Source organism: Petaurus breviceps, unplaced genomic scaffold (genome assembly GCF_028583685.1).
Source record: "Petaurus breviceps papuanus isolate PSGF00001 unplaced genomic scaffold, PetGlider_PUasm1.0 76, whole genome shotgun sequence".
In the NCBI taxonomy this organism is placed as follows: domain Eukaryota; kingdom Metazoa; phylum Chordata; class Mammalia; order Diprotodontia; family Petauridae; genus Petaurus; species Petaurus breviceps.
Genome location: NW_027186473.1, coordinates 2,250,282 through 2,272,201, shown reverse-complemented (window position 1 = coordinate 2,272,201; position 21,920 = coordinate 2,250,282). Strand labels below are relative to the sequence as shown.

The 21,920-nt window shown below is 35.4% G+C and overlaps 1 protein-coding gene across 4 annotated transcripts in view; it reads left to right on the top strand.

Annotated features, from left to right (window-relative positions):
• Nucleotides 1-21,920, top strand: part of ATP8A1 (ATPase phospholipid transporting 8A1) — a 285,893-nt gene that overhangs the window by 250,593 nt on the left and 13,380 nt on the right. For all 4 annotated transcript variants that reach the window (XM_069105159.1, XM_069105161.1, XM_069105160.1 and 1 more), the window contains 2 exons: nt 18,905-18,993; nt 19,719-19,811. In XM_069105159.1, coding sequence (XP_068961260.1) covers nt 18,905-18,993; nt 19,719-19,811 — 182 coding nt within the window. The remainder of the gene's footprint in view (nt 1-18,904; nt 18,994-19,718; nt 19,812-21,920) is intronic.

Sequence of the window (21,920 nt, the reverse complement as noted above, 5' to 3'; positions counted from 1 at the left end):
ATTTATGGGGCAAGGTAGGCCTCAGGGAAAAGCACAATGGTATATAAACAGATGCCGGCCTGCTTTTCCAACTTGTCAGAATGATATTGCCAAGGTTTTTGAATTTTGAGATTGAGTTTTGAAAATATTTTAGCTGATGTGATTAGCAAACAGATTAAAAAATTTGAAAATGCCATAGTATAGTCAGAACCATTTCATATCAGGATTAATACCAGAAGCTCACTATCTGCAAAACTTTTAAATTTATTGTGGTATTGCAGGCATGCACTGTAAAGTTCTCCAGAGCGCCATCTGTTTCTGCTCTGTCTGGCCTAAGGGATCTATAAAACTACTGAAGGAAATTGAAGTTAAGGAACGAGCATGTGTTTTACAGAATTTCAGATCACTTGATTGAGGTTTGTAGAGTCTCTCCGAAAAACAATAAAACTCTTTGTTGAACTCTTTAGTGTCACCCCTATAGGAAAGGTATTAATAAACTATATTAGCAGTATTATTTTGTTGCTGTCTATGTTATCCAGCATAATAAATTACTTTTCATGTGAGGAATGTCCTAGTTAAAATACTCCTTTTCATATATTGGCATTTATAATTTAGATAGCATTGAATAATTTATTGGTCATAAAATTAGTCCTTTTGAGGGATGGGGGTGGGAGGAGGTCATGATACGATGGAATTTCATCCAAGGTTATCGTGCTTAGACAAGAAGCCTTGAGAGAGCAGCTCTCATAAACCCTGTCAGATATTCTCCAATGAGCCAAAGGTTGGGAGTTGGTCTAATAAAAAGCTCTCATTGATGTTGGTCCTTCCATCCCTTATATTTGAGACAACTATTCAGACACACTGACTTACTCAGGTAGCACCATCCCTATGTACCTCTGGAATCCATTTTGTAGTAATAATCCTGTAGTCCTACAGGAGTGCTAAGTAAAATAGAGGAAATGGGTGTCATCTATTATCATAAATCAGAAGTTTAGGTCACAACAGAAAGGGGAAATCAGCAAGCAATTTCTTACTCCACTTGGCAAGAGAGGTAGCAGTGTTTTGTGAATATATCAAATCTTTCACCCTACTTTACAATTTTCCCTTTAGCTATTTCACAAAAATCCTAAATGCTCTTAGTAATGATGGCATATTTATTGTAAAGATGGCTATATTAAGATAAGGAAAAAAAAGATTCTGTGGCTTAGCTAAAGTCACATAGAAAGTTAAGTTTGAAATAGTGTCATAAAGAATGGTCTTGATTGCAGGAAAATATAAGGCAGGTGGGACCCATTAGACTTGGTAAGTCAGATGGTAGCTCTTTTGAAGAATGATTTCTCCATCACTGCAAGTGTAGAAATCCTTCCCCATAGATTGGCACAATTTGTTTTCAGAGATCTCTAAGCCCTACAAAAATGTACAGAGTCAGAAATGTCATCATGACATTTGCTTCAATAAATCAAATATTATTTTAGCTGTATGGAACCAGGTAATAATAACTTACATTTTTATTGTAAGAAAGGTTTACAAAGTGCTTTCCTTAGAACAACCCCATGAAAGTAGGTCATGCAAGTATTATTATTCCCTTATTGCAGAATAGGAAATTGAGACTTTAAAAATGTGTGGCTTGTTCAAGTTCAAGAAACTAGAGCTGGAATTCGCATCCAGCTCTCCTAACTCCAAGTGCCACACTCTTCTGAATGCTCCTGACCTGATATTCCAGTTTGTGATCATAAATCAAGTCAAGTGTAGCTCTACCAGAAATCAGTGGTTGCTTTTCATCTTTTCTTTAATATCAAGCTGCCTTTTACACTAAAACAACAACAACAGTCTATGAATTGGGGGGGGAGGGAGTGTTTCATATAATCTCCATTTGGAAAACACATTCCTTAAAGTTCCCCTTAAGCAATTATGTAAGAACCATAAATAATTGTGTGATTATTAATTATTAATTGAAATATTCAACTTTCTTTAAAGGAATTGTCATGACATCAGTAGGAGGAGTTGTTTTGATTTCAAACAATTCTATTTGTTGCCTTTTCTGTTATCAGTAGAATACATATATGAAAGCAAGTTATCTACCACCCTTCATTTCTGTTTGCAATGTGTGGTATAGTTATTTTTACCCTCCCATTTTACAGATTAGCAAATTCTTCCTCAAATAATGAGTTTTATAGGCAACTAGGTGGCACAGTGGATGAAGTACTGGACTTGGAATCAGGAAGACTCATAAGATGAGCTCAGATCCAGCCTCAGACACTTATTAGCTATGTGACTCTGGGCAGGTCACTTAACCCTGTTTGCCTCGGTTCCTTATCTGTAAAAGTGGGCTGGAGAAGGAAATAGCAAACCATTCAGTATCTTTGACAAGAAACCCCAAATGGGATCATGAAGAATCAGACACAGCTTAATTGACTCAACAAGTACAACAAAATAAGGTTTTATAAATGTTATAAAGTTAATAAGTTTTATAGAGATAAAACAACAAATACACCACAATATTAGGAAAATATATACTACTTCTATCATATTGTGGAAGTGTTTAGTATGTAAATTTTCACTACCTACCTATAATGATATTAGAGTAATGATTTAAAATCTTCAGTTCACCTAATACCATGGGATATAAACAAATTCATCATTCCCATGAATAATTTGTTAAATGTATCAAGTAGTTTAGCACAAGATTATAGAATAATACAAAATTTATTTTTTCTGACAAAGTATTCTTTTTCATATTTTTTTCATTAACTTATTCACAGATTTTATGGTTTTTCTTTGGCATAGTTATATCTGGTTTATTCCTGGTTCTTGCTATAATGGTGCCTCGTCTTGATAACACAAAAGGAGCATTTTATTTCCAAGTGTTTATGCTATATTGGTAGCAATACGTACAGGTCCCTTATCACTTCCCCCAAAGCCATTTGCTGTGGCTTGGGAAATGTACATACTAAGCTTTAAAATATAAAATGATTTTATTTATTTATAAGGAGATTATTCAATTTCTATATGATCTATGTCCCCAGGTTCTCTTTTTCTTTCTTGCACTGTCCACATTTTAGTCATTTCATTAATAAGTGTTGATGGATTGATTGATCTCATGTCTTAACCAGATGTGAGGGAGGAAGAAAGAGAGGAAACAGTGATTTAGTCTCAGAAGCCATTTTCTTAATATTACAAATATCCAGTAACCCTGGGAGTTGATTGTGGATTCATTTGTGCCAGCAATGGTGCAAGAGAAAGAGGGCTGGAGCCAGGAGATTTGAGTTCAAATTCTGATTTGGAGACTTTCTGGCTTCATGGATTTGAGCCAGGCACTAAATGCATACATTGAGGTTCCTCATCTATAAAACAGGATCTACAAAAATAGCAACCAATCTAAACTGAATATATTGCTAGTACTATGAATTCATTAGTATGAATGGATATCTAATTTACATTTGCTAGAGTATTTATGATTCAGGCAGTCCAAGCAGAGATTTCCTTCATCTCTAGATTAAGATATAATAGTAAAATATTTTGTAACCAAATAAATTTGTGTGTGTATTAGAATCTATTAGCAACCCATCCATCCTATCCTTTCCCCAATGTTTTGTACTTATTTGCATCATAGGCAATACAAAGTTCCTGCCTTGCTAGAGAGACTGACTGGATAAGCCTGGAGTCCTTCTATAGTTAAAAGTGCTGAATTCAGACACTCTTGGCACATCATACAAATCTATCTCTGTACCCAAGTCCAAATTCTCTGAGAAACTTGGGCTGCTTCTAGAAAGTGAGCTCTAGACTATGACTATGCCTCTAGGAAAGTAAGGAGAGGATTAAGGTCATTTTGTGGTATGGTAAAACATAGCAAATCTATGAGAAAAGTGACTAAACTATTAATACCCCCATCCAAGCAATGCCAAAGTAGGCCTTTTACTCCAAGCAGGTCAAAGACAAAGACCCCACAAAGAACATATTACTAATAGTGGACATTGAGGTAACAAAAAAAAAAAAAAACTGAAAGGCAAGTGGATAACTATCAATGGCTAAATTGTGGCATGTGAAATATAATGGAACTTTTGCACCATAAGAAAAGACAAAGAATGCAGGCACTTGGAAAGATGATATGAATTTATGCAGAGTGAAATAAACAAGAAGAATAATGACCACAATAAGAGAAAACAACACTAAGACCTCAGAACTCATATCCATACAGTGACCCATTTTGACTCTCAGTCTTGAAACATACTTCTCTCCTTGCCGTAGAGAGGTGGTAGACCACAAGTGTGGAATGAGGCTGTTTCTTTTACCTAACTTACTATAAGGGACAGCTCTATTAGCAGAGTGTCATGGGAAATGAAAACAATGTTATCAAAAGCATTGATGAGTTTATTTTTTATAAGGCAGATCAAGAAAGGAATTGATAGGAAGATTTTTTTATGTAAAAAAAGATGAGAGTGAAGTTCACACATTATCTTGCTTGTGTAATTCTATAGCCATTATAACTTCAGATTAAAATTACTCTGAAATATTGAGTTCTAATCCTGATTCTAATTTTGTAAAAATATCACTATGTAAACATATCTAGACCAGGCCCTGCTGTGATAATGTCTGCTTATAATCTCCATTCCCCAGAATAGACATTAACCTTAATTGCATAGATGCCAATGACATTGTCAATTGTGGAAAATGAAAATAGAAGGAAAATAAATTTTAGGGCTCAATGGGAAAGAAGGTTCCACATTCGCTGTTTTGTAAATTAGATAACAGATACAAAAGACTTTGTAAACCTTAAAAGTGCTATATAAATGCTAGCTAATAATAATAATAATATTCATTGTTCTTTTGATTTTTAGATCACTTGCATTTCCCAGTGTATTTCCTTCTCTCTTTCCCTCCTAAAGAGGCATCTCTTATAACAAAGAATGAAAAAGAAAGAAAACACTTGTGTATAACTAACCAATACATGGGGCGGGGGGGTGAGGGAGAATCTGATATTATCTACAGTGTTTCAAACCCATAGTCTCCCACTTCTGCAAAAAAAGAAAAATATGGAGGAAATCACCTTCTTATTTCTCTTCTTTTGGGCAATTTTGGATCATTATAATTTCACAGCATTCAATTTTAAATGTTTTATTGTTCTTTCCACTTATATTGTTGGATTTGATTTTCCAGATTCTGCTTTACAATTTTGTATAAATTGTAGAAAAGATGCTTTGGTAGATGAAATTTCCCAATTGTGATGGAATATTATTGTACTGTAAGAATTGATGTATGTGATAAAATCAGAAATCCTGGGAATTCCCAATACCAGTGAAATCATAGTTCCACAATCATATACCACAAGTAGTTCAGCCCATGCCCCAGTTGATCAGTATCCCTACAATTTCCAGTTCTTTGCCACCACAAAGAAATCTGCTTATAATAATTACTATTTGTGAATTTCCTTCCATTTTATTTTTACTCACTGTTTTCCTTCTCAGCTTCTCTTTTTGCCCTGTCCTTATTACCTTATCTTCTCTCCTTACCCTCATACTTCTTATTTTACCCATGTCTCTTATAGTCCCTTCTTTATCTTCTCCACCCATTCTCCTAAATCTTAATCTAGGAGGGAAGAAAAAAAAAGAAATTTATATAACTTTATTCTATATTTAAAAGGAACAGCAAGTTGTACATAATAGATTTGCAGTTTCGTGTGTAATCATCTTGTTTTATACTATTATGGAAATGCTTGTTTTATTCTATAAATTTAAAAAAAGAAATCATAAGCCCAGTCTATGTGCCCTATCCTTTTGTTTTCTGATTTTATCACATGCATCAGTTCTTATAGCATAATAATATTCCATCACAATCCTGTATCATAACTTGTTTAGCCACTCCTGAATCTATGGTTATTTTCCACATTCACTGTTCAAAAGAACCAGCTCTCCCTCATCCACAGTGTATCACTTGTTCCATACAAAGCAAACTTAGAACAATGAAAACAGCTTTTCATCATAATTAAGGAAAACAAATGAAACATTACAATTATACCCAATTGCAGCTTTCAGTAAGAAAGCTAACACAATGACTAAAGCTAAAACTTTATTGGAATATGTCTTATGCTAAATGCCAATGTTCTGGTGGAGAATTTAGCATCATCATTAAGGGAGAATCTTGCAGAAGTGGTTTCAACCATAGGTTCAAATAATAGAAATTTTGATGCCTAACAGTAAATACAAACCTGATGCCAACATAGGAAGGATCGCAAGGAAAGAATAGAATGATGTGATGATCATTCTGAAATCAACATTTTTAATTGTTATTTTATTGTTTTATTAATGCCTTTATTTTTTATACCACAATAATTTCCCAGTATATTCACTGTTATTCTCCCTTGTAACAAAGAAACCCAGTAAAGTAAAAGCAACTAACAGAATTATATCAGTATTATTATACCATTTTATATGTATTGTGAGATTATATCAGAATATTACAACAGTATATCTGTCAGTATATGCAATACCCCACTCCTGTTTTCTTCATTGTCTCTACCAAGAGGACAGAAATTAGTTTGTTCAGCTGTTCCCTGGGACCAGAATTTTTATCATTGCAATTAATTTTAGTTCAGCTAAATTTGGGGGCATTTTTTTATTTACATCATTGTAGTCTTTATGTATGTCATTCCCCTGATTCTACGTTTTATTCTCTGTATCACTTCATACAGTTCTTCTAATGTTTCTCTCTGTTCTCCATGTTCTTTATAGTATAGTGGTATTCTATTGCAATCATGTGCCACAATTTGTTTTGCCATACCCTAAGTGACAAGCAGTCACTTTGTTTGTTAGATCTTTGTTACAGGTAGTACAGCTTACTTTCAGTTAATTCAAAGGTGTCCAAAACAAAACTTCACCTTGTGGCCAGACAGGAAACCCAAAAGGCTTCTAAATGCACTAATATGGTACATTTATGATACAATAAGGAGAAGGCTGACATTTTTGTAAAGTGGAAGGTTTATAGTCAGAAAAGGCAAGTGTGCCATCTTCCTTACAGCTTTCAGACCTCTACAGGGTCCCATGTCTCATCAAGTCCTTAAACTTAGCCATCCCTGCCCTACACTTTGGTCCTTTCTACTACAGCTATACATCATTGAAAAGTAGGACATTAAAAAGTATGAATTTCCATGTGAAAATTCCATTTCTTGAATCTTAGAGAGAAAAGAAGAAGCAGTAAGAGAAAGCTCCTCACTCTTTTTTTTTTCACTTTTTGGAGGGCAGTTGGAGCTAAGTGACTTGCCCAAGGTCACAGGGCTAGTTTTGGTGTGTGTGTGTGTGTGTGTGTGTGTGTGTGTGTGTGTTAAGTGTCTAAGGCCAGATTTGAACTCCGGTCCTCCTGACTCCAGGGCCAGTGCTCTATTCACTGCGCCACCTAGCCACCCTGAAAGCTCCTCCTCTCTTAAAGTGAGCACTGACAAAAGCATTTTTCATAGGATCTGATTTTATTAAGATAATATTAATTGTAAGGTAATTAAGAAATAGCTGGTAGGGGCTTGGCACATAAAGTCATCTTCCCTTTCAGAGGGCTCTCACTTCCATAGTATTTGATCCTGATAATGGTTCTTACTGACAGGGTGAGATGAGAGGTATTAGCCCCATTCTAATAACAGGCAAACTAAAGGTGGTTAAATGATTCACCTAAAGTCACACAGATGGTCAGTGACAAAGTTGGAACACGTAAGCATTAGAGTGCCTGCAATGACTTTTCTTTTTCCCAAAGCATCTTAGGTTTCGACTGATCTTTGATGGCTTTGAGCCAACGTGCATTACAAAGTTGGAATACAATGCTATACTGTGACAGAATTTGTACAATAATATGGCACCTACCCCCACAGGAAGTGAGGAATAAATGGGTGATACTTGAAGATTCAATTTTGAATGATAAAAGTCATTGGCATTATACTTAGCATCAGTTTAAAAAAAAAAAAAAAAAGCCTTTAAGATTTAATGAGCTCCCAGAAACAAAGTGAGAAAAATCTTGAAACATGCAAGTTGGCTTCCTAAACATGTCTAGAATGGATGCCCAGAAAGTGGTCGGATAGTATAATGAAGAAATTAAAGATTTTGCAGACCACAGAAAAAGTACAAATTAATGTATGTTTGTGGACCAAAACACCCAGTACAGTGGAAGAATTGCTTGAGGAAAATGGACAAAATAAGAGACCACAAAACAATTAGCAGAGAGTTCTTTTCATGATTTTGTGATAGAAGGCCTTGCTCCAGAATAGTGAGGAGAATAAAGCCTTCTTTTCAGAATCTGACCTTTAACAAAGCTCCTTTCAGTTCCCCAGTCCTCCACAGTATATCCAACTTGGACTGTGTAAGCAGAGTATTAGACCTCTGATCAACTATGAGAGATGAATGGATGTTTCTTGTCCTGTCCTCCCCCGTGTTCATGCCATCCCTAGTGCCTGGAAAGAGCTTCTGTCCACACCCTTTTCCTTCCTCTTAAAGTTTCTCCCTCCATTAAAGAACCAGTGACATAGTGTCTTCTCTAACAGTACCCAATTCCACCACCACCACCTCACCAGTGAAAAACACTTTCTTCCTTTCAGCTAGTCATTTCTTCTGCATCTAGAGTGGCACAGTGCAGAGAGCACCAGGTCTGAAGTTAGACCTGAGTTCAAATTTGGCCTTGGATCCTCAATAGCTGTGTGACCTGAGCAAGTCTCTTAGTTTCTCTTTGCCTCTGTTTTCTCATCTGTAAAATTAGGATGATAATAGCACCTACCAGGATTCTTGTAAGGATCAAATGAGATCACATTTGTAAAGCACTTAGCACCATACCTACCCTATAATACGTGACTTGTAAATCCTTGTATCTAGTGTCTTAACGTTAATAAATGTTTATCGAATTGATAACATTTCATTTCAGACTAAATCTTTTTGACCTGAATGAAGGTTTCTCCTGACTAGAATTAAAATAATAGCTAAGGGGCGGCCAGGTAGCACAGCAAGTAAGAGCACCGGTTCCAGTGTTGAGAAGACCTGGAGATCGAATGCCAGGCTCAGACACTTAGCACCCACCCAGAAACACCTGGCCGTGTAACCTTGAGCAAGTTACTTAACCCCAATTGCTTAGGGGTGGCCAGGTGGCTCAGCGAGTAAGAGCACCGGTTCCAGTGTTGGGACGACCTGGAGATCAAATCCCCGGGCTCAGACACTCAGCACCACACCCAGAAATAACTGGCCGTGTAACCTTGAGCAAGTTACTTAACCCCAATTGCTTAAAAAAATAATAATAATAATAATAATAGCTAAACTATTGGTAGAGTTGTGAACCAATCCAACCATTTTGGAAAGCAATTTATAGCTATGCCCAAAGGGCTATAAAACTGTATACCCTTTGACCCACCAATACCACTGCCAGGTCTATATCCCAAAGACATCCCCCAAAAAGGGAAAAGGATCTAATTGTACAAAAATATTTACAGTAGCTCTTTGTGATAGCTAAGAATTGGAAACTGAAGAGAGCCTATCTTTTGGGGAATAGCTAAACAAGTTGTGTTATGATTGTAATGGAATATTATTATGCTATACGAAATGGCAGTGCAAGCAGAATGATTTCAGGAAAACCTGGGAAGACTTATATGAACTGATACATAGTGAAGTGAATAGAACCAGGAGAACATTGTATACAGTAACAGCAATATTGTTTGATGAAGAATTGTGAATGACAACTATTCTCAGCAATACGATGATCCAAGACAATTCCAAGGGCCTAATAATGAAGCATACTATCTGCCTCCAGAGAAAGATTTGATATTATTTGAATATAGACTGAAACATGCTGTTTTTCACTTTCTTTCATTTTCTTTTATTCGTCTTCTTGAACAAAATGACTAATATGGAAGTGTTTTACATAATTGCATATCTATAACCTATATCTGCTTACCATCTCAGGGAAGGGGGAGAGGAGGGAGGGAAGGAGTCAGAGAAAGTGGAACTCTCAACTTTAAATAAAAATGTTTAAAAATTTTTGAAAAATAAAATGGCTAATAATAGCTACCATTTATGGTAGTGCCTGCTGTTTACCAGGTACTGTGCTAAGTGATTTATAATTATTATCTCATTTGATCCTCACAATAACCCAGGGAGGTAGGTGCTATTATATTCCCCATTTTACAGTTGAGGAAACTGAGGCAAACAGGTTAAGTGTCAGATGCAATAGTAAAACACTGTTAGAGAATGCCTCACTAGGCCATGCATTCATTTACACCAGGTATCTGCTAATACCCATTGTGTATATACTATCTATCTTTATCTACATTAAAACAAATATAAAGAAAGAATATAATGTCACTTTATTCTGCCCTGGTCAAAAGGGCATTTGGAGCACTATGTTTCTTTCTGAGCACCACATTTTAGAAGGGGCACTGACCTCTTCCTTTCTCCTTTGTAACATAAACCCTTACCTCATTCTTCATTGAAAAAAATAGGTTATCATAAGCTCTGTCTCCTTCTTAGCTCTTTCCTTCACATCATGGCCCCCACATTAACCCTCAATCATGTTCCTTTTCTCAATCCTCAGAGGAATTGCAAATACAAATCCCTCTTCTTTTGTCTTTAACCAAATCTTTTTCTTCCTTTACTCTTAACCTCAGCACTTGTACTTAGCACAGTGACAGCACATAGTAAGTGCTTAATGAATATTTATTTACTGATTAAATGAGTGACCATCCATACCTCAAATTCAACTGTGTCTAAAATCCAGGCCTCTTCCTGACTTCCCTGTTTCTGTTGACTTCCTAGACACTCACCCTCAAATCTGGCGAATCATCCCGAACTCTTCCCTCCCTCTCACCTTATATCTAATCAGTTTGCAAGTTGTGTTGATTCTCCCTCTATAACATGTCTCGTCTCAGGCTCTTCCTCTTTACTCACACAGCCAGCTCCCTGGCTCAAACTCTCCTCATCTCTTTTCCTGGATTACGGCAAGAGCATCTTAATTGGTCTCTCAGCTCCTAATATCTCCTCTCTGAATTCCATCCCCACACAGCTGCTAAAGGGATATTCTTAATGCCCAAGTCTGACATAGCACTCAAGTCCCTGTTCCAGAAAAATTGAAAAGGAAGCAAAATTTGATTCTGACTCCTGAAACTTCCATTCCTGTACTTCTGTTATCCCAGAAAAAAAAGTGTCCCTTCACTTTCATGCTTCCTTTTGAGATATTTGAGGCCCTGCACTCAGATTTCTTATTCCCATCCACTCTCCCTAGAATGTCCCCTACTCCAAAAGTGCCTCTTCTCCCCAACTGTCTCCCACATGTACACAAATTATGTATTTCCTACTCCTTTACCATGGAGTAAGCTACTAGGGAGTAGATACTAGATGTTTGTTTGGAGGTAATTCACACCAATATTGTAATTACTGTCATAGGACTATTTAATTTCTCTGGAAAGTATGGAGTAGATATTTTTGAAATAAGGACCTTCTCAGAACCCTTTACCCTCTTCCTGTCCAGTCTTCCAAACCTCCATGTATTCAAGAAAAACAAGGGTCAGTAACTTGGTACCATACTTTTGAAAGATAAAATTTAGCAAAAAATATTCATGTCTAAAAAATGTTCAAAAAACTAAGTCAAATAGTGATAAATAATGTGTTTTACAGTAATTTAATACTAAACATGTTGATACTGAAAGGGGTCTTACAGATATTCTAGTCCACGCCCCTCCATTTACAAATGAGGAAACTGAGGCACATAATGGTGAAGTGGTACAGCATTGGACCTGTAATCAGGAAAACCTGAGTTCAGATCCTGCCTTGGATTCTTAGCTTTGTGATTCTAGACAAGTCACTTAATCTATCTATCTGCTTCAGCTTCCTCATATATAAAATAGGGATAACATAACTCTTTCTCAGAATTATCAGGATAAAATGAGGTAAAATTTCCAAAGCACTTTTCAAACCTTCAAGTACTATATAAAGATAGTTGTTATTGTTATTCTACTGTCACACAAGCAAGTTAGAACAGTCATGACTTAGAACTCAGGTCTCCTGACTCTTAGACCAGTACACATTCCCTGGACAGCTATAAGTTAATTATATAAAAGATGAATGTGTTGAGCACCTTGGATAGAGCACCAGTCCTGGAGTCAGAAGAACCTGAGTTCAACTGGGGCCTCAGATACTTATTGGCTGTGTGACCCTGGGCAAGTCACTTAACCCTGATTGCCTCCCAATAAAGAAATGAATGAATAAATAAAAGATGAATTTATTCATGAAACAGTGAGTTCATGTTTTTATAGAATTATGTTAGAGTAAGGGTTATCCACCTAATGTTTCATTTGGGAAGACAGGAAGTATTCAGAGCTATGTGGAAAAAGTAAATGAATCTGAAAAAAAAAAAAAGCATCCTCACGAGATATGCCTTGTGGGCCCAGCATGTCAGAGATTCGAGGACAAAGGGAAATGAAACTTGTCTGGAGCAATCTGGCCATTAGCTTTGGAAAAGGAGAATGTTTTGGATTTCAGAGATCACTTCAATATGTCTTAGAGAAAAATCTTGGTCTAGTGAAGCGAACAGAATGTGAATCAGCACATGTGTGGATTTGAATCCTCTTCAATGTTTACTGGCTATATGACCATGGAATTCATCTCACATCTTTGAACTTGTTTCCTCTTTTACAAAAATGGGCATGATATTTCCAGTGGTTTTGAGGATTCGATGAAATCTTTATAGAAATGTTAGATAGTGGGATTATCACCTCTGAAGCTCTTCCTGCCAACAAATAGCATGTAGATTTCATTGATAATAGCCTTAAAATGAGTCACAATCTTAAAGAATGGTCCAAAAAAAAACCCTTTTACACCTGACGTTAACTCTGTAAGGATTTCTTGGGAAGAACAGGGCTATTTCAATGTTGACATCTTTTGGCTTTCTTCTTACTATCTTGATTACCTAGAAAAATCTCTACATCTTCAATGATACTCTGGTTATCATCACTTTCTAAAAAGAAAAAAAGTAGAAATAGGTGAATGCCTCTAGTATCCAGGTATTTCACTATGCTTGATTTAACACCATATAAAGGAACCATTGACAGAAACAGAATGTTTTCTTGAGACTGGGATTTTGGAAAAGGTTTTACTATTATTGAATGGGACTCCTCTGATCTATGGTTAAAAGAAAATAATTCTGAGCAAGTAATAAATCTCATAGTTCTTTAAGTTCATATCAGTCAAGCTAAAGTCATTCTCAAAACTATATTCTTTGAATAAGGAAACTAACACTCTATGAATATCCTTCAGAGTAAGCAGAAATGTTTTCAAGTGAACTTATAACCCATTGATAGTAAGGTTAGGATACATCTTTATCTCAAAAGGGCACTAAATAAATGTATCATGAAAGATCCTGGTAGTTTTTATATTTTAAGAAGCTGCATTTTAAAAGTGCCCTGCAATAAAATCATTTTCTATGTACTGGAACCAGCCCTAAATAAGGAATGAATTAAATGAAGGTTCCTGAAATTGCCTCCGATTTACTACCCAGAATCACAGAGTTGCACAGGTCTTCAGAGGTCTTCTAGTTCAACTCATACATGAACAAGAATACTGTCTACAATATACCTGACAAATGGTCGACTATCTTTTGGAAATCTCCAGTGAAGGGCCACTCACCACGTCCTAAAGGAAACCATTGTGCATTGATATTCCTAATTATTAGGAACTTTTTCTCACATCAAACTAAAATGTGCTTCTTTGCAAATTTCAGTCATGTTCCTGGTTCTGCCCTCTAAAGTCAAATAAAACATGTCTATTCCTTCTTCCACATGAAGGCCCTTCAACTGCTTAGAAACAGCCATGATGTCCTTCTTAGCCCTTCTCTTCTGCAGACTAAACATCACCAGTTCTTTTCCCTAATTTTCCCATGCTGTGATTTCAAAGCCAGCTTTGTTATCCTCCTCTGGACAATCTCTGGCTTTTTGAGGTCCTTCCTAAAATATGATTTCCCCAGAAATAAACACATACTTCAGATGTCTCTTCAAAGTAGTATACAATGAAACTCTTACCTCACTCACTGAACATTAAGAATTTCTTAATAAATCCCAAGACTACATTTATTTTTGGTGGCCATATCATGGTTGACTCAATGAACTTGCAGTCCACTAAAATCTTTTTCAGATGAATTGTTGTCTAGTCATGACTCCAACATGCCCTACTTACAAAGTTGATACTTAGAGCCTGTGTACAAGCAATTGTGTTTATTACTATTAAATATCAATTGATTATATTCACCTCAACATTCTACCATGTCAAAATCTTTTGTATTATTAACTCATCTAACTTGTTAGTTATCCCCATCAAGCTATCATCTGCAACTCTGATAAGTATGCAGCCTTTGAGATCATGGAATCCTACCAATTCTTTCTCAGAATTCTTTGAAATACACTACTCAAAGAGTTCCTAGTTCATCTAATTATATCATCTTCTCGTTCATATATCTTCTTCATTTCCACAAGAAAAGCATGAGAGACTTTGTCAAATCTTTGCTACAGTGTAGGTAAAATTCTAGCTACAGCATTGCCCTGATCTAATAACCCTATACAAAAAAAAAGGAAATTGGGTTTCTTAGGCAAGATCCATTCTTGATGAAGTCATTTTTGTTGCTATTTAAATGTTTTCTTTGTGACCCCATTTGGGGTTTTCTTGGCAAAAATACTGGAGTGGTTTGGTATTTCCTCCTCCAGCTCATTTTACAGATGAGGAAACTGAGGCAAACAAGGTTAAGTAACTTGCCCAGGGTCACACAGCTACTAAGTGACTGAGACCAGATTTGAATTAAAATCCTCCTGACTCCAGGGTCAGCAATCTTTTCACTGTGCCAACTTCCCCTGAAGTAGTCATGCTGGCTCTTCTTGATGTTGATGAAGAAGAAGAAGGAGGAGGAAGAAGAGGAGAAGAAGAAGATGATGATGATGATAATGACAAAAATGGCAACTAACATTTATATAATGCTTACTATATGCCAGGCAACTGTACTAAGCACTTTAGACTCACTGCTTCCTATTCTAGATGTTCACCAGTCATATCCTTTAATTATTTTATTATTCTCATTATTTATTCTTTTTTAATTCCTTTTTTCTTTAGTCAAGAATTTTGCTAGAATTTGAAATCAATGACCACTTTTTTTTTTTTAGAATCTATTTTCTTTCTTTAAAAAAAATATCAGGGGACGCAGCTAGGTGGCGCAGTGAATAGAGCACTGGCCCTGGAGTCAGGAGGACCCGAGTTCAAATGTGATCTCAGATACTGGAACACTTACTAGCTGTGTGACCTTGGGCAAGTCACTTAACCCCAATTGCCCTCCAAAAAGCAAAATATATATATATATATCAAATCAGTATTTGTCTTTCTGCAGTTAATTTTCCTGTTACTCTAACCTTTCAAATGTCATTTACAGGGAGGGACCCAGTGATTGTATCTGCCAATTTTTTCAGTATCCAGGGATTTAATTCATCAAGGTTTCATAGGTTAAGCTCATCAAAGGCAGCAAGTTGTTCTTTTATTATTTTTCCTTCTTGGATGTTACCTCTGTTTAGCTTATTATACTCAATGACTAATATTTGATAACTTCCAATACCCTTATCACTATTTTCTTTTAAAGTTCATGACTGTGTTATAAATAGATGGAAAATTTTAGAAAAAGTAGTCTGTCACATTTTTCTTGTTTTCATACGTACAGAAAATCATGGTTAAACCTATAAGCTATCGGAATTGAATTAGGTTACATTTGACTTGGAAGGCAGCCGGACATAATGCATAGAGCACTGGACTTGGGGTCTGGCAGACCTAAGTTCAAAGCAAATAATAGTTGTGTCCCATTGGACATAGAAGCCACTTAAACTCTCCTTGCCTCAGTTTCTTTAGCTGTAAAGTGGAGAAAACAATAGCACCTGTATGTCACTGGTTAGTACTGAAGGTCAAATGAGATGATAATAATATAAAGTACTTTGCTTTTGTTATTTGGTTTGAAAAAAGAAAATGGAGATTTTAGGAAAAAATGAGGATTTGACTGCTCTGGAGTGTTCAAATAGAGATAGGAAGTGGTGGGGGGAAGAAAGGAGATATTAGAAAAGATGTGAGAAAGAGAGATGTTCCATTCTTGTTCAAGTGCCGTTGAACAGTTTGGAAAAATTTGTGAAACAGCTAACTCTTGGTTCCCCAGTCTTAGAGATTTGTCTCCCTTTCATGGTATCTCAGTCAGGATTGCTACTGTTTGCTTAGATAGAGGTCAGGAACACATGGATTCTGAAAAGTCCTTTCTCAACAAGTTCACACAGAGATTTTGCAGGATAATTCTTTTCTATAACTTGAGTTTTGAAACACTGTGCATTTATTTTTGAAGTCCCATTTGTATAATTTTGAGTCCTTGTCACTGTGCAGAGACAAGAGGTTATTTGTTTTCCCTCCTGGGCTTGTTGGGCCTTCAATTTACCAGGCTTTGCAACCCTGATTTTCTGATTCTTTCTGAAGTCCCCCGGGAGCCACTTTTGTGGCAGATTCCATTTGGTTTCACAAGGCCTCGAGGCCGGGTGGGGGCAGGGGCAAACTTGGCATAGACCACAAATCTCACACATTAGGAACAATTTGTAAACTTCGAACAGAGGGAGCCAGAGTCCATCCCCAGAACAGGCTGCTCCTGTTACTGCCATTGTCTGAAAGGGATTGGTTTGCCATTTCCCAGATGACCTGCCTGTGTGTGGAGAGATGTGAAAAGTTAGAGACAAAAATGGTTTCTACAGAGTGAGGGGGAGCTTTCTTGTGCAGAAAGGAAGGAAATACCTCTGTGGGATTTTATTTTTTTTTCCAAAAAATACAAAGAGGCTCTCTGTCTTTAATGCGAATGTCGGCTTTAAATCTTTTAGGTTTGGATTAACTCTGCAAAAGAAAAAAAAATCTGACAGGCTTTCAAATATGACGCAGAAAAAAACTTTTTTTCCTCAATTCTTGTTGTTCATTTGTAAAGCCAAAGGCTGGGTTTGCTGTGAATACTGGGCTCCAGTTGTTCCTTCATTCATAGTTAGCATTACAATGGTCAGAATTAACATCCTAAAACCTACATCGCCACTTCTGCTGTTTCACCAGCAGACATTTAGTACAAGGTGGCAAAAGCAGAAATAAACCTTTCCTGTGTTACCCTGGAAAATAAAAACATTAGAAATGAAGCCTGGCAAACCTGATATTTTAGATTAAAATACCTAAAATTATCTTGCCTTTTTTATATATGAAAAAATGACCTTTCTACAGTTATCTTTAAACTATAAAGCTTCCTAGGAAACAAACCACCAACACCCCACCACCCCCAGCCTTGATAGACATTTCCTATTACACAGTTAGTGTTGGTTTTAACAATTGAGAATGTCAGCAAACATGTCCAAGATCATGTTTTGCTTATAAAATAAAGTGACTTTTATGTGAATATTTTTCTTCTCATTTGGTTTCAGAGGTATATGGGTGTTGTTCTGTGAAATCCATGTATTATTGGTTAATTTTATTTGCAGAATTTGTTTGTTTGGGGGACCATTTTGTAATGGTTTTGACTTTAGTTTTTAAAGGAGAATTTTTGGAGTTCTGCTTGGTGTAGACAGAATCTATGCCTCAGAACTGCTAATGTGTGTGCTGAATATGTTACGTAAGCAATGAAAAATATTACTTCTTAGAACTAATATGCATGCTTGACTATGACTCCGTATCAATATTAGCAGAAACTCTGAAAAGCAGCTAGACCCTTCATAAGAGTGGTCTTTTTCAATTTCTGAGTATAAATAATGATATGTTCGTTATTCAATTATGTTGGTAGAGCAACGTATAATTTTACATAAAAGCTAAATTCTTGGGAACTTTTCCTCAATTGTCTGCAACATAAGAGATTTCTTTTTTTTTTTATTATCCCTTAAAGTAACTTGTTAGTTGGCTACTTTTTAGAGAAAGTATAACAGTGTTTTTCTTAAATGGTTTCCATTAGAATCTACAAATTTTGCTTTTTAGAAGTAATTAGACTCTAAGAAATGAAGTAAGAATTTTCTGGTGCCATTGTGTGGCACCATTGCTTTTAATCTGTGTAATCTAATTATATTACAAAACCATTTTTCTAGTGTAATTGCAGACAACTAACAGACAGTAATTTATTAATGATAGAATCATTTTCTTTGCAACTATACTATTTCTGATATGGATACTTGGCATGTGATCCAAAGGCAAGTTGTTTATTTTAATACAATTTGTTCTCATTTTACATGCAAGTTATTTGCTTTGGCATTGGCTCAGCCATAACAGGTGTGTTGAAGCAAGTTATATAATTAATTTGAAGAGAAGAAAACTGATTTCTCTCCAGAACCAGTCAAATGCTTATTGTTAGTGATATCTCTATTTTCCCTATGCTGTAGGGAAATTATATTACATAATTATGATATTACATAATTTAACCAAATGCTATAGTGATGGGATTTTGAAATCAAGTTTTATTTATTTTTGTTAGAGTTCATTTTTATTTGAAAATTACATTACAAGGTGTTGGAAATGTACAAGATTTTCCTTGGACTCTTGCTTGAAAAAAGTGGAGCATGATATTCCAGCCCATTAAAAAGGCATATAGGAATGTCAAGATTTATTATCTCCTCCCAATGTTCATGATCAACAGAGAAAGAAAACTCTATTTTAAAAAGTTCACAATCTAAAACTTTAATACCATTAGAATATTGTAGAAAGGAAAGCTACTCTGAAGATTTAATAAATTAAAATTTTCACAAATTTGGTTCTTAAATCAAAACCCATTTTACATAATTATGTGAATGACTGTCAATACAAAATGGTGGCCTGAATTTTTTTTAATTTTATTATAAATTTAATAATATTCAGAGCTTTTCAAATTATTTTAAAAGTTTATTTGTTTATTTTTATTTATTCAGGCAGCCATGCTCTTTAGTTCTGGAGTCTTCTGGATGGGACTATTATTTATTCCTGTGACGTCCTTGCTTCTTGACATTGTATACAAAGTGTAAGTTTATCCGTCTTTGATGTATATGATTATAGACAGAAGCCTACCTCTGTATGACTGACCTATTTCTCTGAATATGAGGTCATCTTCAGAGCTTATTTTTCAGCAGTTTACAAGATTTAATAGTATTATGAGATTAGAAAAAAGAAAATTAGGAGAAGAAAGGGTTGACTGAGCGGCTGAACAAATGCCACTCCATTCAGTAGAGAAACTGAAGTAAAGCAGGAAGTCCATATTAACATTGAGAAGCACTGCACCAAGGAGAATTACTTGGAGTTTTTTACTGAAACCATCCCAGACATAAAGGAGATTGATGTAAGAATTTTGTTCCCTTCAGATGCATAAGGTTTCTGATGATAATATTTAGAAGAGTGAAGGGAGATTTCCTTGCTTGTCTGAAACCTTGTCAATTTCTCTTCATTATAAGAATGCTTTAGAACATTAAATACTCCCACAATATAAATTTTTCATTTGACATTGACTTTGTATATTTATTTATTGTTTATCAACATTTTTATGTTAAGCCAAAGATATTTTTCTTTTAGCAATTTGCATGATTATTTTGAGATTTAAAAAGGACATAGCTGAGATTAATATTTATATAATTGTTGACCTTTCTAGATGATCATTGAACTTATCAATTATTATCATGGTATTAAATTGAGTAGCTAGGGTTTTTTTTCACATTTTCAAGAGAATTTTCATGTGAAATTTTTTTGAAACAGAATCAAGAGAGCCACTTTTAAAACACTGGTAGATGAAGTTCAGGAACTGGAGGCAAAATCCCAAGATCCAGGGGCAGTTGTGCATGGAAAAAGGTAAAAATTCTTGAAGTGTGCTTTTATTTTTTACACATTTATTTGTAATTCTCTGGTTCCTAACATCATAGGAAATTATGATGCGATGTAATCATGGCACTAAGTTTAAAGAGTAACCAAAATAGAATATATGTAAAAAAAATTAGTATTTAACATATGTATTTAACAGCAATAGAAAAGACCTGCTGCATATTTGTTTTAATTAGGACTCATCATCAGGAACACTTAGGTTCCACCTCTGACTTGTTCTGGGTGTGTGACCTTGAGTAAGCCACTAGACTTTGCATTGTCCCTGGCAATTCTCTAAAACTCAAAGTTTCAGTATTTGTGCTGATCCACACTAAATGGGAAGTTCCCCGGACCAGTGAAATCCCAGGTCCCATCCCCAAAAAAGTCACAATTAGTCTAAATTAATTAGTTTGGTTTGATACAATAAATTTTAGATTTAAGAATTCAAGGCACTTAAATTCTTAGGATTCTGGGCAATTCCCAAATACTCTGAAATTTCTTAGAAGATGCTGACCCACACTGGTAGAATGAGTTTCCTAGACTATAATGAAAGCACAGCTCCAGTCTCTAGCCTAACCCTTTACAGATTTCAGAATAACATTCCCATCTCCTATACTCTCCAGTTTTGTGATACCTCTCACTTTACCTCTTGATGCTCCTTTTCTCTTGAGTCACTGGTATGTACCCTGTTTCATAGAATTGTGAATAAAATTATTTATTAGCAAAATTAAATGACAGGTATTGATAATAATGATGGATCTCATCCATTAAGCAAGTTTCTCCGTTTTAGAAGTTACTGACTCATATGAATGCTACTTAGAGTTTTGTCATGTAGCAATCATTTAGAGAAATTGGAATATGAATATGCCCACTAAACAAAGATGTGACAAAGGGATAGTAGATTTGTCACTAAACTCTTAGAAGTCACATCTGACAAAATGAGTGGCCCAAATTTTCACTAAAAAGAAAAAGGAAAATTGATTAAATCAATGGCTAAATGCTCCCCTACCACAAAGGAGTATTCTGCTCTAGAAATTCTACTGCCACTATGATGATGGCAAACCTGAACAGCAACATGTTCTCCCTAAAGAAAACAAAGAAGTAGAGAGTAGGGAGGGGAAGGAGCTAGGGAATAAAGAAAGGGGAGGATCAGATGAAAAGTTAAAAAGAAATTGAAAGAAAAAGTCATGAGAATTAGCCATTATATCGAAGGGGTTAAAGTAACTTCGTAATGTGATCACAAAAGCAACGTCAATCATCTTTTTAAAATAATTGCCCATAAGAGTAGTGCCAGAGACTGAATTGAGCAAATGTCCTATTTTCCAAAATGAAGAATTCTGGATAACATATTTCTATATTATTCAAGTAAATGGAATTCTGCACACTACAACAAGTTTTCTACTGACACCAGATCATTAAACCCAATAGTATATGAAGTCTTAGGGAGAAAATAAAGCAATCAGTTGGCACGAATATGGATTCATGAAGAATAAGTTATGCCAAACAGCTTCCTTTTTTTTAAGGTTACTAGGATAGCATATTAAAGGAATTCCATAATAGGTATCTTGTTTTCATCAAGGCATCTGACAAAGTCTGCCAAAATATCCTTTTAAACAAGATATGTGGATGGGATAGAAACACAATTAAAGGGATTCAAAACTGGTTGAATAACAACATTTGAAGAATACTGATTAACGGATTGATGTCAGCCTGGCAGGAAGTCTCTAATAGCATGCTATAGAAGTCAATCTTTGGTTGATCCTTTTTAGTGATTTTAATAATGACTTAGAGAAGCACTTGGTAAAAATAAATGTTAAGTACTATGTAAGTTTGAGTCATTATTAAAAAGACAAAAAGGCATCAAATGTACAGGTGATGAAGAAATAGGAGGAATAAATGATATGAAAGATGATTAAATCTAGATTTAAAAGGAGTTTGACAGGCTAGAAAGTTGGGCTATAATAGCAAAATGAAATTTAATAAGTATAAATATAAAATCAGACTCTTAGGCCCAAAAGAGTAATTATAAAAATGCTAGAGGCTTGAATTCACAGCAATTTATATATTTTAAAAAAAACTTGGGAATACTAAACAGCTACA